The following is a 17,952-nucleotide window of genomic DNA, read 5'->3' as shown; positions in this document are numbered from 1 at the left end:
GATTTACAAGAATGTCTGTTCCTGTGTTGCCTTTACAAATTAGGTTTGCTGCTATTCAGATCTTACATTCCCTTAATAGCAAACTGAGATGGATAACATTGCACAGAAGGGATTAAAGGAATTAACTGCACACAGCATGCTTGAAAATAGAAATGTGCAGTTCTTTGGTAAGGCACAAGCAGAGAATTTGCAGGCAGAGACTATGCAGTACAGTTACAGAGCTCCTGAACTCATCAAAAAGCTGGTCTGATAATCACATGGGAGGCTTTATTTCACATTTTACCTGTAACAGTCCTCTCAGATTTGGTATAAATCTGTTCTGAGGGTACCTGGTAATATTTAGAAAGCTCAATTTTAGTGATGGGTGGATTTTTAATGGTTCATGTAGAGCTAGTATGACTAAGTTGAGTTTAGTGGAGTTATTAATTAGACAGAAAAAGTTTTCCATGCTTACATATGAAGAGATCTTCACCAGCTGGACCACATAGCAACATGGGATGCTGTGTTTTCCAAAAAAAATACTTGCACAATTATAAAAGGAAGCTGCAACTTGGAGTGGGCTTCCTGTTGTGAGTCTTCTGCTCAGACCATAAAGTGGTTCTTCACTAAGCAGTTCTCCAAGGAAAAGGAGACGGACAAAGAAGTGTTCAAGCTCTGGTTTTGTAATGATTTTTTTTTTTCCCCTCTTTTTTTTCCCCCTCCTCTTGTTTTTTGTTTTTGTCTGCTTAGGTAGAAAAAGTGGCATCTCTCCTAAGAAATCAAAATACATGACTCCAATGCAGCAGAAGCTGAACGAAGTGTATGAAGCAGTTAAAAATTACACAGACAAGCGAGGCAGGCGGCTGAGTGCCATCTTCCTGAGGCTGCCCTCTCGGTCTGAACTTCCTGACTATTATGTCACCATCAAAAAGCCTGTTGACATGGAAAAGATCAGAAGCCATATGATGGCAAATAAATACCAGGACATTGATTCCATGGTAGAGGACTTTGTAATGATGTTCAATAATGCTTGCACATACAATGAGCCGGAATCTTTGATTTATAAAGATGCTCTGGTCCTGCATAAAGTTCTGCTTGAAACTCGGAGAGAAATAGAAGGAGATGAAGATTCTCATGTGCCCAATGTCACTTTGCTAATACAGGAACTTATTCATAACCTTTTCGTATCTGTTATGAGCCACCAGGATGACGAGGGCAGATGCTACAGTGACTCCTTAGCTGAGATTCCTGCTGTTGATCCCAGCTTCCCAAATAAACCTCCTCTGACTTTTGATATTATTAGAAAAAATGTTGAAAATAATCGCTATAGGAGATTGGACTTGTTCCAGGAGAATATGTTTGAGGTCCTGGAGAGGGCGAGGAGAATGAACAGGTGAGTGAAACCAGAAGAGTTCAGGTGTCCTCCTCATATGATCCTCATCATCATGAGAAGGCTCCGAGGTGACCTAGTTGTAGCCTTCCAGTATCTGAAGGGGGCCTACAAGAAGGCTGGGGAGGGGCTTCTTAGGATCTCAGGTAGTGATAGGACCAGGGGGAATGGAATGAAGCTGGAGGTGGGGAGCTTCAGGCTGGAGGTGGGGAGGAAGTTCTTCACCATGAGAGTGGTGAAGCCCTGGAATGGGTTGTCCAAGGAGGTGGTTGAGGCCCTGTCCCTGGAGGTGTTTAAGACCAGGCTGGATGAGGCTCTGGCCAGCCTGATCTAGTGTGGGGTGTCCCTGCCCATGGCAGGGGTTGGAACTAGATGATCCTTGTGGTCCCTTCCAACCCTGACTGATACTATGATATGAGTTTTGTGTGTTGACATTAGATAAAGACTGAAGCTTTTTTAGGGTATTTTCTTCCCTTGATATGAGTGTTTAGAAAACTAAGTCTCAAAGGTTCTGTCAGGTCTTCAGTGAAATGTATGCTTTTGATTAAAAACAGGAAGTTAGATTTCTGTCATAAGTTTGCTGCTACTCTTCCAAAAGCACATCTCATGAAAACTTGGCTTGTGCTAATTTTCAAATAAAAGAAACAAACAGGAGGAGTTGTTCACCAGCTGCTTGACTCTCTTGGAGCAGTAACACTTGTATGAGCTATGGTAATAGTGTGCAAAACCTATCAACACTTGCAGCTTCTTGCCAGGTTTTACTTGAGTTGGGAGAGTACTTGGGGATGTGCACGTGAGATCTGGACTTTGAAGGAGAGGAGGTAAAAAACATCTGCTAACAGTAGTGTGGGTAATTAAATCAGTTTTATTAATAATCTATTATTTACAGTAAGCAGCAGACACTGTGAAGTCTGAAAACTTAAGTAGTAAGCACAGAAATGTATTGGTAGAGTGAAGCTTTAGTTTTGTCACCAGTGTGGGGACTGGCGAGTATGTGTTTAAAATCCTTTGTGACTGCAAAAAACTGTTCCTGTCCTGTTGTACATGCATTTGTACAGGACTGATTCTGAGATCTATGAGGATGCAGTTGAACTTCAGCAGTTCTTCATTAAAATTCGAGATGAACTTTGTAAGAATGGAGAGATTCTCCTTTCACCTGCTCTCAGCTACACCACCAAGCATCTTCACAATGATGTGGAAAAGGAAAAGAAAGAAAAGCTGCCCAAAGAAATAGAGGAGGATAAGCTCAAAAGAGAGGAGGAGAAGAGAGGTAACCGCTTTCTTTTCATTGATTTTTTTTAAAATGTATTAGTGCTGTGTCCAGTTCTGGGCCCCTCAGTTTGAGAAGGACATTGAGACACTTGAACGTGTCCAGAGAAGGGCAACGAGGCTGGGGAGAGGCCTTGAGCACAGCCCTGTGAGGAGAGGCTGAGGGAGCTGGGGTTGCTTAGCCTGGAGAAGAGGAGGCTCAGGGGAGACCTTATTACTGTCAACAGCTACCTGAAGGGTGGTTTTAGCCAGGAGGGAGTTGGTCTCTTCTCTCAAGCAACCAGCCCCAGAACAAGAGGACACAGTCTCAAGCTGCACCAGGGGAAGTTTAGGCTCAAGGTGAGGAGAAAGTTCTTCACTGAGAGAGTCATTCGCCATTGGAATGTGCTGCCCAGGGAGGTGGTGGAGTCCCTGTCCCTGGAGGTGTTAAAGAGGGGATTGGACGTGGCACTTGTTGCCATGGTTTAGTCAGGAGGTGTTGGGTGACAGGTTGGACTTGGTGATCCTTGAGGTCTCTTCCAACCTTGGTGATTCTGTGATTCTGTGAAAAATGCACCTATATAATGCACTTTGATGTTGCTGCATCTTCATCTTCCAAAGGGACCTTAAGAGTCTGGCTGTTGACCCAGGGGGTTGTATTTTGAAGTTATGAGCTATTTATTTTATTTTGATTCTATCAGCCAGGCCAGAGGGTTTTTAGGCAGGAGTTGCAGGTAGATGCTAACCTTCTGTAAACTCATTACTCAGAATACTTGGGATACCAGTAGTCTTATTTCAAGGACGTTACTAAAGAAAGCAGTAGTTTTTTACTATAGCTTTCTGCTGACAGTAAACTTCACAGTGACTGTTCCAGTTGGCCTTTTAGTCATTTCCTTATCGACAAATACTGATTTCTTAATGTGCTGATGGTGGTGTCTATGATCATACTTTTAACACTGCTAAAGAAATGGTATTGAAGTAAGCCTTTTATGTTTCTTATTTGGCTACTGTGAGTGTGAAGAGGAAAGGACTTGCGCTGTTTTGTGGGCAAGAAACCTACTGTGAAGCTCCTTTGTGTTTCACAGTTCCTGTCTGTTACTCTCTATGTAATCATTGTGGAGCATGTCTAGGGAATTAAGTAAAGCTCTCTAATTGCTCCTTTCCACAGATGGGACTTGAGCTGTTAGCTCTTTGTCCTTGAATTGTCTTCCTTAACATGGTTCATGTCGGCACTGATGTCAGCAGCAGTAAAATCTGGTTGCTCCAGCCAGGCTCAGTATTGTAAGGGGACAGCAGCTGTGATACCCTTTTTCTCTCTTCCTTTGAGAGCTAAAATTCCCAAAGAAAGCAAAACATGCCTTTCTGAAGGCTTCTGAGCACAGTGCTGTTACTGAGTTCCTCTTCACTCACAGGGAGGGCTCAGATGAAGAAAGGAAAGCCAACCTTCAGCAGCACCAGTAGCAGAAAGGCTAGCAGCACAAAACACTTAAACCTTCCTTCACACTGGAAGTCAGTGACTAGAGGTTGTGTCAGGTATCATGCAGCACTTCTGCACTCAGCAGAGGGGGAGGACATTCCTATCAGTAATCTTGGCTAATATCAAAGTGCCCATTACTAATACCTTATTTTTTCTCCTTGAAATAAGAAGCTGAAAAGAGTGAAGATTCTTCTGGATCTGCTGGGCTGTCAAGCTTGCATCGAACCTACAGCCAGGACTGCAGCTTCAAGAACAGCATGTACCATGTAGGAGATTATGTGTATGTGGAGCCTGCTGAAGCCAATTTACAGCCTCACATAGTCTGTATTGAGAGGCTGTGGGAAGATTCAGCTGGTAAGGATGTCTTTGCTGTAGGAAAACAACATGGTGAAACTTCTTACTACTATTTAATGTTCCAATTTGAGCTCATTCTGTGTAGATGTTACTTATTTTGTTTGCAGAAGTATGTGTGGACTGCTGAGTGTATTTCTTGTTTCTGAGTTCCTTTGTTACAAAGAATATTGTAAATGTAAGGTTCTTAGATCAGCCTGTGCTTTTTTGTTGTCCAGCTCTACCAACCCACATCACTGTAAGCATCCCAGAGAACTGCCTCTTCTAAGTGGGACTGGCTCTTTATAATTTAGGCACAGAAAAACATGTGTGGTGTTTTTTTTCCTCCTGGGCTGGGAAATCTGAATCAATGTTGAGTATGTTTTAAGTGCAAAAGTTCCGCAGAACAACTTGATTTCAGAACTTGCCTTTATTACATTTCAGAATTGAGATGAATCTTGCATTTCTTAAGCCAAATCAAGCCATTACAAGCACTGTTGTGTGCTTGTATTGCAGTAGATACTTCTCTTAAGTGTCAGGAAGGCTAGAGATATGACAAGAGTATCAGATAAGCATGGTGTACCCTCAGTGATTGTGGAGACTGCAGCTGCTGAGAACTTCAGTGGGCTATAGTGGAGTTAACCATTTTAGCTTAAAGAGATAGAATGGATGTATTACAAGGACAGATTAAAAAGACCATGACTCTTAAAATTAGAGAGAAGAAATAGAAGGCAGGTTATAATTAAGGTTTGCAAAATCATGGAAGTGGGTAGATAAGTTGAATGCAAAAATACTTTTCAACAAATCCAGCAGTACTGCAGTTAGAGGACGCTGACTGACACTGAAAAATCAGATTAAACCCCATGGAAGTGTTTGTCTCCAGGAGCTTGTGGAGGCAGATAACAGGTGAGACAAATCTATGTATCACAGGTACAAACCAGCTAATAAAGGGAATAACCAGCAAATAATAGCCAGATAAAGAGAATTGTTCTCTAACATCTCTAATGCAAGGATTGTAGGGGGGTGGGTTTAGTTACAGAGAGTGGCCAAGATCAAAGGCATTCTCTTTACTAGCCTGTCCTGCTCATTCAGTTGGATGCAGTGTGTTGATCATTGGCCAGTTGGATGTTTCTTGAATGTTCCTTTGTCTGTGATGGAAAAAGTGAATAGTGCTTTTTATTCTGGTTCAGGTTACAGATTCTCTTTGATTTAGAAAAATAGTTAATTCTTCTAACTTCTTCATAAATCATTGGCAGCAGTTTGTTAGCAGTTTGAATTTGTCACAGCATAACACAGAGGAAGCAATTCTTAAGGTTCTTCAAATAATCTGGTTATTGTTGTGTTGACTTTGAAGCCATTTCAAGGCCTGAAAGTCAAGATTTATGAATAAGAACTCATTCCTCCTTTATTTTGAGGAGTCAGGTTCTACTGGGGAAAAAACCACTGGGCAGTCATTTAAAGCAACCTCCTTTTCCTTAGCTGAAGCAGCTAAGGAATCTTGCCCTGTTTAGAACAGCTTACTGTCTATGTAAATGACTACATGGCTGTTTCATTAAGCAACCTAGAGTTGTTTATTCTTGCTCATGTACATAACTTTTTTTTTCCCCTTCTCTTTTTATGTTTCCCAGGAGAGAAATGGCTCTATGGCTGCTGGTTTTATCGACCTAATGAAACGTTTCATCTTGCAACACGAAAGTTCTTGGAGAAAGAAGTTTTTAAAAGTGACTACTACAACAAAGTTCCTGTTAACAAAATTCTGGGCAAATGTGTGGTCATGTTTGTCAAGGTGAGATACTGTTCAGACTAATTTGTAAGCAAATATGACATACTGTGCTATTTTCTTAGAAGAGCTGTAGGCTCATCGACATTCCGCTAATACTTAAATAAAAGCACTGTTTGTATTCTTCATTTGCTTCATGAGTTTTGTAGTTCACCCAGGTGATGGTGTTTCCTGGTGCTGGCTGGATTGTGGAATCATGGTCATTAGATAACCAGCTAACTTAATTTTCAGAACATGTAGGAAAGAAATTGTAGATAACTCCTTAAAGGTTCCCATATAAGCATGTAGATTAGATTTGGTAGAGAGGGAGGCTTGAAGGGTTTAGTAAGAGGATGAAGTCTTCCATCTCTGTCTCAAGTTGGGTTCCACATCATCCTTGTGCTGAGGATTTTGACTATACCTATCTCAGTTTTTTTAAGGTAGTGTGTTTGTGTAGAACAAAGCACTAGAGCTGCTGATACATGAATGGATGGGGTCACATATGAGGGTCACATGTCAGTGAGTGTGGAGTTAACTCCCCCTCCAAATTGGTGATGGTGGTTTTTTTTCCAAATCAAAACTCAGAGATGTTGTAAGGGTGATACTAAGCTGCAGATCTTGTATTTGTTAATGTTTACCATTTTGTTTACCATTTGTTTACCATTTTGAGAAACAAATAAAACTTAACTTTTCTCACATGACAGCCTGTACTGAATTTAGCTCCTTCTCTAAGAACAGGATTTTGTACTGTTTGCTTTTAATTTCTCATATAACTTGAATGTTAAACTGGAAGAATTCAGCAGAAAGGCTTCATTAATCTAAAAGTGTTTCTAATAGGAGTGTAGGGGGGAAAAAACCAAGATCTGTGAGGGGGAGTTCACTGGGTGTCTGTGAGGGATGTGTGTGTGTTGCTGACATTTCATTTATTTATTCATGTGTTTATTGCAGGAGTATTTTAAATTGTGTCCTGAAAACTTCAGAGATGAGGATGTCTATGTCTGTGAGTCACGTTATTCTGCAAAGACAAAATCTTTTAAAAAGATTAAGCTGTGGACTATGCCTGTGAGCTCTGTGAGATTTGTGCCACGAGATGTGCCCCTGCCTGTGGTCCGCGTTGCTTCTGTGTTTGCTAATACGGACAAAATAGAGGAGGAGAAACACGCTGAAACGCCGGAGGACAGTAAGGTGGGGGAAAGCATCCTTCATCTTGAAAAGGTATGCAGGGTAACAGGTAGAACATCAGTTGAGTATGAAAGGAATGATAAAATAAGATCCCTCATGACACAATAAAACACAAAGCAGCAGAGCGTTTCCATTATAATGTGTTATGCACATTTGTCAATACATGCAGCATATGAATAGACTAAACTGAAACCACACGGGTTCTGCACATTGGCCACAACATCCCCATGCAGTGCTACAGGCTGGGGTCAGAGTGGCTGGAGAGTGGCCAGGCAGAAAGGGAACTGGGGGTAGTGGTTGACAGCCAGCTGAACATGAGCCAGCAGTGTGCCCAGGTGGCCAAGAAGGCCAATGGCATCCTGTCCTGTATCAGAAATAGTGTGGCCAGCAGGAGCAGGGAGGTCATTCTGCCCTGTACTCAGCACTGGTTAGGCCACACCTTGAGTACTGTGTCAGTTACGGGCTCCTCAGTTTAGGAAAGATGTTGAGTTGCTGGAACGTGTCCAGAGAAGGGCAACAAAGCTGGGGAGGGGTTTGGAGCACAGCCCTGTGAGGAGAGGTTGAGGGAGCCTAGCCTGGAGAAGAGGAGGCTCAGGGGTGACCTTATTGCCATCTACAACTACCTGAAGGGAGGCTGTAGACAGGCAGGGGCTGGTCTCTTCTCCCAGGCAACCAGCACCAGAACAAGAGGACACAGCCTCAAGCTGTGCCAGGAGAGGCTTAGGCTGGATATTAGGAAGAAGTTCTTCATAGAAAGAGTGATTGCCCATTGGAATGTGCTGCCCGGGGAGGTGGTAGAGTCACCATAACTTGAGGTGTTTAAGAAGATGAGGCACTTGGTACCATGGTTTAGTTGATTAGATGGTGTTGGGTGATGGGTTGGACTTGATGATCTCGAAGGTCTTTTCCAACCTGGTTAATTCTGTTCTAATCTATTCAAATCGTGCACAGACTTACTGCAGTCTGTAAATGCTTTCTGGTGATCGTGTGAAGGAGTTGTGTTTTGGTGGGATTTTTTACCCCTTCAGAAAAGGTTATTACACTTACACTCTAATGCTTGCTTTAAGCTTGAGGAATCAGTAGAACTACAACTCTAATTTTAGTTCATGGCAGTGCTGAAATGCTTTATTATGCAGTATTTCAGTAAAATAGTGAGTAGCCAGGCAGCAGTAAGCAATACTTAGTATTTTGTTGTTTGTGACCTATTTATGGTTGGTAGCACTTCAGAGTCAAAATGCTTAAGAATATTTCTGTCCAACATAATGGGTGTAATGGTTTATTTTATTGTATTTAGAATAATAAACGAAGTAGATTTAAAAGAAATGTATTAATAGCAATAAAATGGAATTAAATTTATCTAAAATAAATATAGAACCATAAATAAACACCATAAAATAGATCTACTTTACACTGAGTTCTCTTAGAGAACCTCAGTAGTGGCTACCCAGCACACTCATTGTCAGCTTTAATCAGAAACTTAGTATAATGACTTTATTTATTCACATCATGACAAAAGAATTTTTTCTACCAAGAAACTTAAAGGGTGTTTTCCTTCCACACTTTGGGGAGCTAGCCTATATACTCAGTTCTTCTCTCTAAAGCATGTTGGTATGCTTTAAAACAAACCATCAAAATAAGCTGGGAATGCTTGGCTAGGGTAGTTAACTTTGAAGCAGTAGAAGAGCAAGGAAAAGAACCTGTAAATTACTGTTCTGGCAAAATTACAGCTTTGTGAAATGAGAAAGCTTGTGACATCCATAGACAGGATCTTAGGCTTTGCTCTTTCTGAATTTCAAGACCACTCACTTTCACATGTACAGCTCTGTTTAATGTTTACCTGTAACGTAAAGATAGAGTCAAGGTTTTTATACATGCCCCTGGCATCATTATTTATGTGTTTAATTGTCCTTTTTCTGCAAGTTTCTAACTGGATGTTCTTCTGCAGGACAAAGAAGATGTTCCAGTAGAAATGTCCAATGGAGAACCTGGTTGCCATTACTTTGAACAGCTCTGCTACAATGATATGTGGCTTAAGGTCGGGGACTGCGTCTTCATAAAATCACACGGGTTAGTGCGACCTCGAGTAGGCAGGTAGGTGCAACGTCTTTACTTGCTCTTTGTATCTATAAAGATAACTTGCATGGAAGATGGGCTTCTTACAAAAACTATTAAAGAGAGCAGGAAAAAAAATTATTCAGAAGGAAGCTAAATGTCACAAACTCTTAACTAGGTCGAGGTAGAAGTTTAGCCACATGTTATGGTTTGTCTTGTAAATGTGCCCCTCAGGAATCGGTGGCAAAGATATTAATGAATGTATGTTAGTAGGTTATTTATGTACAAACTATGCCATGGGTTATCTGCAGATGCTGTTGACAGGTACCAGCGTTCAGTTGGTGGAACTGCCTCTGCAGAATGTCTATGCGTGGGCACTTCAAACCAATCACATGATTGACAGAATTTAGATTCGAAACTGATTCAAAAAGCAGCAGGGGAGGGGTTTGTCAGTGCCCAGCAAACCTAGAACGGTTTGGCACTGCCTTAACTGAAATTCTATAAAGGGGAGGTTCAGGCTGGATGTTAGGAAAAAGTTCTATACAGAAAGAGTGATTGCCCATTGGAATGGGCTGCCCAGGGAGGTGGTGGAGTCGCCATCACTGGAGGTTTTCAGGAGAAGACTTGATGGGGTGCTTGGTGCCATGGGTTAGTTGTTTGGGTGGTGTTGGATTGGTTGATGGGTTGGACGCGATGATCTTGAAGGTCTCTTCCAACCTGGTTTATTCTATGTATTCTATGTATTCTAAAAGGCTTGGCTTACTCATGAACTGAAAACTTGGTGGACACAGTCTCAAGCTGTGCCAGGGGAGGTTTAGGCTGGATGTTAGGAAGAAGTTCTTCACAGAAAGAGTGATTGGCCATTGGAATGTGCTGCCCAGGGAGGTGGTGGAGTCACCATCACTGGAGGTGTTTAGGAAGAGACTGGATGGGGCACTTGGAGCCATGGTTTAGTCAATTAAATGGTATTGGATGATAGATTGGACTTAATGATCTTGAAGGTCTTTTCCAACCTGGTTAATTCTATTCTAATGTGTTTATAGTCCGGCAAATGTGGCACAGATATGCTGTAGTAAGGAGATAGAAAATGGCGCTGACTGCGTGGCACTGTGCCGTGTGGTTGCTGCCTTTCCCAGAGTACAAGGGTCCAGGAGCCACCCAGGTGAAACTTCAGAGGCATTTGCAACTTGGTCTGTGAAGTGCATTCTGGCAAGGGTTCCCCGCTCTGGGGGTAGTAGTGGTTCAGGAGCGGTGGTGCACACAGGGTACCACGGTTTCCTCCTGGGTGGTGGGTCATTTAGCGGTTGACCCCTTCTGTGGGGCACAGGAGGGTACGCAGTGCGGCGCTGCCTGTAGCCAAGCGATGGTGGTGATGTGCAGCGAAGCCTTTTGAAGCGCTGGTGTGAGTCCTGGGCAAGGCAGACACGTTAGCGGCACAGGCACGAGTGCGGGGCACTCGTTTATCAAACAGCCCCTCTTTAACATTTGTCCCAACAAATACTAGCCCAATGAGCATCCTTTGTAAACAAAATAATTAACCAATGAAATGGTGTTTTGCCAAATACGACATAAGGGGGCCATGAAGGGGGCAAACACGAGCGTGTCGCATGGCCCTTGTTTACCACAGAGGAGGAAACGTGCCCAGGCAGATTGTTTACCTGGACTCGGTGGCACCAAGATCCCCCTGCCGACTCCAGAAAGGAGCAGGAAAAAGGGGGTTTGAGTCGAACACACAGAAGCATGTTCTGGCAATATTTGGGACACAATCCTGGGCATAAGCACCATTCACCACAGTTTGAGGCTGGTGCCTTTAAAAAACCATAGAGTTGAATTCTCCAGGAGGATCAGAAAGGTCCAGGGATGGACTGGAAAGGTGTAAATTGTGTATTCTATCCCATAATTGTGCTATCTCTTCATAGGCAGGCTGTACAATTTGTTCTTTCTCTTTTCTCCCTCCTTTCAGCTCTCTGGAGGGAGTCCTTATCTCGTAACATGGTGGAGTATTACCTGTGTATGGCCTTCAGAGGCCTGACTAATTTATATTGCACAATTTTGGCCCATTTAGGCCTAATGGAAGGGAGACAATGGGAGGGGAGAAAAGGAGCACTGGGGTTTGTGGTTTAGTCTGGTTGGGGGAAGGTGTTTGAGGGTTTTCATGTATCCTGTGTTAAGGTTTCATGTAGTCTGTATTTTTCAATATATTTTTTGAATAAAATTTCTGTATTTCACTGCAATTCAACGAGAGCATCTTTATTTTACTTCCTTTGTGAGTAAAATAATTTCTGTCTGCTCTTTAAACAAAGACACCGCCGAGTAAAAAGGTGATATGGTTGTGGAGCTGGAAAAGGCAGTTCCTCTGTACTCATTTTTCATTGACAGAACACTGCTGTGTCCAGCTGTCTCGTGGAGGAGGGATGGCCTTCCATTTAGGTCAGTGATGTGATTTTCTTTGCAGGATTGAAAAGATGTGGGTACGAGATGGAGCTGCGTATTTCTTCGGTCCAATCTTCATACATCCTGAAGAAACTGAACATGAACCAACTAAAATGTTCTATAAGAAGGAAGTGTTTTTGAGTAACCTGGAAGAGACCTGTCCAATGACTTGCATTTTGGGTAATTGCTAACAACTTGAAATCCATCAAACACTCCTTTTCTTTGCCTATACAGTATGAACTGTTTTGTAGCTATGTGTAGGTTTGCTTCCAAGTATGTAATTTCCATACTGAGTGGGGTAGTTGAGGTTATTCAGTCCATTTCTAATGTGCATCCTTGTCTTTGGGACCTGTAGTGAGGTTTTTTCACTGCAAGGAAGCTTTGTTACAATAAGGGGATTACATATATGATGATAAAGTGAACATTGCCTGCAGCCAGAGAGCAGAAATCACTATTCCAGTATGTGCTACCTGAAGACTTGGTCCAGGAGAAGGTTGAAATTTCCTTTGTTGCATGACATGGTGACTGTGTACTTTGTTGTGTAGTTCTGATGCTGTGCATATAGTTAACTAACTAATGATCACAGAATCATAGAGTGTTAGGGGCTGGAAGGGACCTTGGAAAGGTCATCCAGTCCAACTCCCCTACCAGAGCAGGATCACCCAGGGCAGATCCCACAGAGCACATCCAGGGAGGTTCTGAATATTTCCAGAGAGGGAGACTCCATAACCCCCCTGGGTAGCCTGTTCCAGTGTTCAGTCACCCTCACAGTGAAAAAAATTTTCCTCATGTTTCCATGGAACTTCCTATACCTCAGCTTCCACCCATTGCCCCCTGTGCTGTCATTGGGTGTCACCAAGAAGAGCCTAGCTCTGTCCTCTTGGCACTCACCCTTTACATATTTATAAACATGAATGAGGTTACTTCCCAGTCTCCCTCCAAGCTGAGGAGCCCCAGCTCCCTCAGTCTCTCCTCATAAGGAAGACATTCCACTCCCTTAATCATTTCTGTGGCTCTGCTCTGGACTCTCTCAAGCAGTTCCCTGCGCTGCCTGAACTGAAGGGCACAGGACTGGACACAATATTCCAGATGTGGCCTCACCAGGGCAAAGTAGAGGGGGAGGAGAACCTCTCTCAACCTACTGACCACACCCCTTCTAATACACCCCAGAATGTCATTAGCCTTCTTGGCCACGAGAGCACGTTTCTGGTTCATGGTCAATTTTCCATCCACTAGGACCCCCAGATCCTTTTCCCTCTGCTCTCCAAAAGGTCAGTCCCCAGTGTATACTGATCCCTGGGGTTTTTCTTTCCCAGGTGCAAGAGTCATGGGCTTTTGTTATTTTACAGGTTTTCTTCTTTAAAAATGTTCCAAAGCTGCATTAAGTTTCATGTAGTTTTCTTGTGGGTGGTGTTATTTTGCAGGGCTGTGTTTTGGTGTGTTTGTAGTTGCACCAATACCAAGAACCTTCCAGACTTGGGAGATTGGCAAAAAAATTTAACTTTCCACATTTCTTGTAAAATGCCTGCAAGTGTGGCTGCCTTCTTAACCCAGCTCTTTCATTTCTGCAGGAAAGTGTGTGGTTCTGTCCTTCAAAGATTTCCTCTCCTGCAGACCAACAGAAATCTCAGAAAATGATGTTTTCCTTTGTGAGAGCCGCTACAATGAAAGTGACAAACAAATGAAGAAGTTTAAAGGGCTGAAGAGGTTTTCACTCTCTGCAAAAGTTGTAGATGATGAAATATACTATTTTAGGTAAAATCTCCTGGGTCAAGATAAAGACAGTTCATTAACTGAAGCAAAGCTGCATGTGCAGACAAAGCAAAATAAGGAATTAATTGACTACTTCCCATTGGCAGGCAGACGTTTATCTGTATCCTGGAAAGCAGAGCATCAGCATGGTTACCTGGAAAGACAAATGCCATAGCCTGCAGTGCCCTTTCTACCTCCTTCTTTCCCCATAGTGCTGAGCACACTGTCATGGTGTGAAATAGCCCCTGGCTCAGTTTGGCCTAGCTGTTCTGGTTGTCTGCACTTCCAATTTATTGCCCACCTTCAGCCTGCTTGCTGGGGGGTGGAGAGCAATTAAAAAGAAAAGGCCTTAGTCATGTGTCAGTACTGTTCAGCAGTAACTGCATCCATGTGTAATCAATGCTGTTGTGGTCCCAGAACCACAGAACCCAGCCAGAATCAGCACATATTTAAAAGTCCTAGCTGTAGATGTATTCTGACCAATCACACTTCTTCAGAAAGAAGTCCAGGTGACATCAGTCTTTTTGTGGTTTTAATGCCAATGGATGCTTTCTTTTCCTTCTGACTTCAGGAAGAGTTTTTAGGTTACCAGATTGGTGAATTTTGGCATTTGTTAAAATCTCCATTATAGGTAACAGTTTCCCAGTTGCTGAACATTGGTAGTAATACAAATATTAAGTGAAATGTAAAATCTAAGGAAATTTGGTGTTAACTGCCTTCTGTTACAGAAATGAAGTATTTGCACATGGAAATCCCCTTGTAACTCATAAAAAATAATTCTAAAAAGTAACCCTTCAAACAAGTGGCTGAAAATGAAGCACTGGCCATGGGCACTGAATGATTTCTGCTCAGTGTTCTGCAAGAAGCACAGGCGCATCCTGTGTCACCATTGTTTCTATGCTGTTCAGTGGCAAAGGAAGCAAAGCTGGTCTTCCCTTGTGAACTAGGAGTGTATTCTCATCTGCTTTTTGTCTTCTTCCTCCATCTTGCAGAAAACCCATAGTTCCTCAGAAGGAGCCATCTCCACTACTTGAAAAGAAGATTCAGCAGCTAGAAGCAAAATTTGCTGAGTTGGAGGGAGGCGATGAGGACATGGAAGAGATGGGAGAAGAGGAAGGTGATATGACTGAAACACCTTCTCTGCCTCAGCTTCAGACCCCCTTAGCTAGTGATTTGGATATAATGCCTTACACTCCACCACAGGTAAGAAATCTTTACACCTTTATATTCCACATTCTTTCCCCAACCCAAATAACTGAAAAGCCAGTAACATTTTATCATATACACAGAAGAGACAAAATTCAGTTTACAAGCCCGTGGAATAGATTACACAACGGGTTTGGCACATCCAATATGATATCCAGGTCATAATATTGAAGCCCATTAAAACATTTTTTTAAAGGAAATTACTCACTAGAGGAAAATCTAGGGAACATTTTTGTATGATGTGTTAACATTGGTTCTTATGAATAGATTTTCCATGACACCTGTTTGGGAATATCAAGTCATCCTATTACATACCAAGTTGGAATGTAAAAGTTTAATTGTAATTCTCACCTTCCCTAACACCTATTTTTAAGCTTTTCTTTAAATTTAGGAAAAAAGTTGGCATTTTGGGTGTTAGAGTTTTGGCATGTTTATGGAAAATGCTGGGCATCATCCTTAAAGGAAAAAGAAGTCACTACTTTATCACTGAGTTACTGTAATTCTTACTTGGGAGTAAGAACTTGTTGAAAATTAGGAGAACTCAGTGTCCTAGAAGCTTTAGTATTAACTTGCTGATAAATGGGTAGGAAGTAAAATGGGAATTGTGTGGGGTTCTGTACTGTCTGAATGCAGCATGAGTCACTGCTGATGTTGCTTTAATGGGGGCTTTGGATCCCCTTCCCTCTCTTGCTGTGTGTCTTATGCAAGCCCTGGTACTTACGTAACTGAGCATTGAAGCAGGGTGAGGAACTGCTTCAACAGAAATTAACCTAACCTAAAAAAGTTGTCTTGCAACTGGCTGACACCTTTTATGATTGATTGCATTGCCACATCCAAGCTAATGCCAGCATAAAAGAGGCAGTGGGAATGACCTGCTGGGAACAGGAGAGAACTTCAGACACTTTTGTAACCGGAAAGATGGATTTCTGCTCTATTCCATTTATTGTGAAGTGGCATCCTCGTTGGTAGTTGAAGCAAGGATGTGACCTCTAATAATAACTGTATCTGGATGTTATGAAAGAGAGCTGATGAAATGGAAAGCTTTGGCTTGGTGCGGTTGTCATTTCTGCCATGGGCAGACCACCAAGTGCATTTCCCTGAGCACGGTTGTCTTGCTGCTTTTAAGGTGTCAAGTTTTTGTAAGTAGCATGAAAAAAAGTCTTGCAGAGTGTTACAAACAGAAATCATATTGCCAGCATTAACCAAGTAATGTAACGCTTTGGGAAGGTAACTTACATCAAAATATTCCCGTTGTTAAGCACGGCGGCTGCCGAAAGCAATCTAATAGGGATCATTGGACATCAAAGATGTCCTCAAACTGCCTTTTGCAGCATTCTCTGTCTTTTGATCTCCTTTTGCTTTCTGTCTTTCTACATAGCTGTGTTCTGTTTAGATTCCCCTGAGAAGTTTTATTTAAATACCAATATATAACAACTCTTCAAAAAGCCAGGTGTGAAGTTGTTGGGGTTTTGTTTGGGTTTGTTTGGTTAGTTGGTGGGTTGGGTTGGGTTTGTTATTTTGGGGTGGGGTTTTTGTTTGTTTTGTGGTTTTTCTTTTTTATTTATTTGAAATATTGACAGTCTTGCAAAGCTTTCTGGATAGACTCATAGAATCAGTCAGGGTTGGAAGGGACCACAAGGATCATCTAGTTCCAACCCCCCTGCCATGGGCAGGGACAGCCCACACTAGATCAGGCTGGCCAGAGCCTCATCCACCCTGGTCTTAAACACCTCCAGGGACAGGGCCTCAACCACCTCCCTGGACAACCCATTCCAGGGCTTCACCACTCTCATGGTGAAGAATTTCCTCCTCCCCTCCAGCCTGAATCTCCCCACCTCCAGCTTCATTCCATTCCCCCTAGTCCTATCACAGAATCACCAAGGTTGGAAGAGACCTCAAAGATCATCAAGTCCAACCTGTCACTACCTGATATCCTGAGCAGTCCCTCCCCAGCCTTCTTGTAAGCCCCCTTCAGATACTGGAAGGCCACAATAAGGTCACCTTGGAGCCTTCTCTTCTCCAGACTGAACAGCCCCAACTCCTTCAGTCTGTCCTCACAGGAGAGGTGCTCCAGCCCTCTGCTCATCCTCATGGCCCTTCTCTGGACACCTTCCAGCACCTCCAGATCCCTCTTGTAATAGGGACTCCAGAACTGGAGGCAGTACTGCAGGTGGGGTCTCACCAGAGCTGAGTAGAGGGGGAGAATCACCTCCCTTGACCTGCTGGCCACACTTCTCTTGCTGCAGCCCAGGATTTGCTTTCTGGGCTGCAAGTGCACATTGAGAGCTCATGTTGAGCTTCTCATCCACCAGCACCCCCAAGTCTCTCTCCTCAGGGCTGCTTTCCAGCCAGTCACTGACCATCTTCTCATCACAGCTGATGAGAAATCAGCCTCAGTGTGTATATCCAACACATGTGTGTACCTTTAGATAGATATGAACTCTGAAATGTAAAACTTGAAGTGGAAAACCAAACAAATACCCAAAAAATCACCACCACAAAAAAAAACCCCACAACCCAAACAAAAAACCTCCCTCCTTCCCCTCCCCAAAAAACCCCAACAAACAAGTACAACTGAACAGGATCAATAGCAACATGTGCTAAGATGTGAATAATGATATGCAAGTACCCTGGCAGATTCCTCACTTTACTGATTGGTAAAGAAAAGGCACATTGAGTCTGAGCTGGTATTCATATCACAATTTAACTCTGGTGGAGAGATAACTAACATATAACACAGAAATAGACTTTATTCTTCAGATACTCTGTCCGATTTGTGCCCCAAGTGAAAGGTGTCTTTTTAAACAGAGCTCCTAGTAAAAGGCAAGTGTTTGCTTCCCATTCTCTGAAATGTATGGGATTTTCTTTGGTAGCAGTTAAACTCCAGAACTTTTCAACTTTTTTTTTTTTTTTCTTCTGATAACAAAGAGGCATCAAGGACATAAAGGAATCAAGACAAGTGAATACGTGGTGTTGTGTGGTCTGACAAATAGGTGCAGGTGCGGCCTAACCAGTGCAGTGTACAGGGGCAGAATGACCTCCCTGCTCCTGCTGGCCACACTGTTCCTGATGCAGGCCAGGATGCCATTGGCCCTCTTAGCTGCCTGGGCACACTGCAGGCTCATGTTCAGTCTACCGTCAACC

General features: G+C 42.8%; 1 protein-coding gene across 1 annotated transcript in view; it reads left to right on the top strand.

The window, feature by feature from the left end:
* Positions 1 to 17,952, top strand: part of PBRM1 (polybromo 1) — a 66,406-nt gene that overhangs the window by 31,946 nt on the left and 16,508 nt on the right. The window contains exons 18-26 of the mRNA XM_054167267.1: positions 730 to 1,372; positions 2,428 to 2,639; positions 4,263 to 4,448; positions 6,053 to 6,210; positions 7,132 to 7,398; positions 9,311 to 9,456; positions 11,873 to 12,030; positions 13,422 to 13,605; positions 14,595 to 14,805. Coding sequence (XP_054023242.1) covers positions 730 to 1,372; positions 2,428 to 2,639; positions 4,263 to 4,448; positions 6,053 to 6,210; positions 7,132 to 7,398; positions 9,311 to 9,456; positions 11,873 to 12,030; positions 13,422 to 13,605; positions 14,595 to 14,805 — 2,165 coding nt within the window. The remainder of the gene's footprint in view (positions 1 to 729; positions 1,373 to 2,427; positions 2,640 to 4,262; positions 4,449 to 6,052; positions 6,211 to 7,131; positions 7,399 to 9,310; positions 9,457 to 11,872; positions 12,031 to 13,421; positions 13,606 to 14,594; positions 14,806 to 17,952) is intronic.

Source organism: Dryobates pubescens, chromosome 1 (assembly GCF_014839835.1).
Source record: "Dryobates pubescens isolate bDryPub1 chromosome 1, bDryPub1.pri, whole genome shotgun sequence".
Classification (NCBI taxonomy): domain Eukaryota; kingdom Metazoa; phylum Chordata; class Aves; order Piciformes; family Picidae; genus Dryobates; species Dryobates pubescens.
The sequence above is the reverse complement of the archived record's forward strand: the minus strand, read 5'-3'. Positions and strand labels throughout refer to the sequence as shown.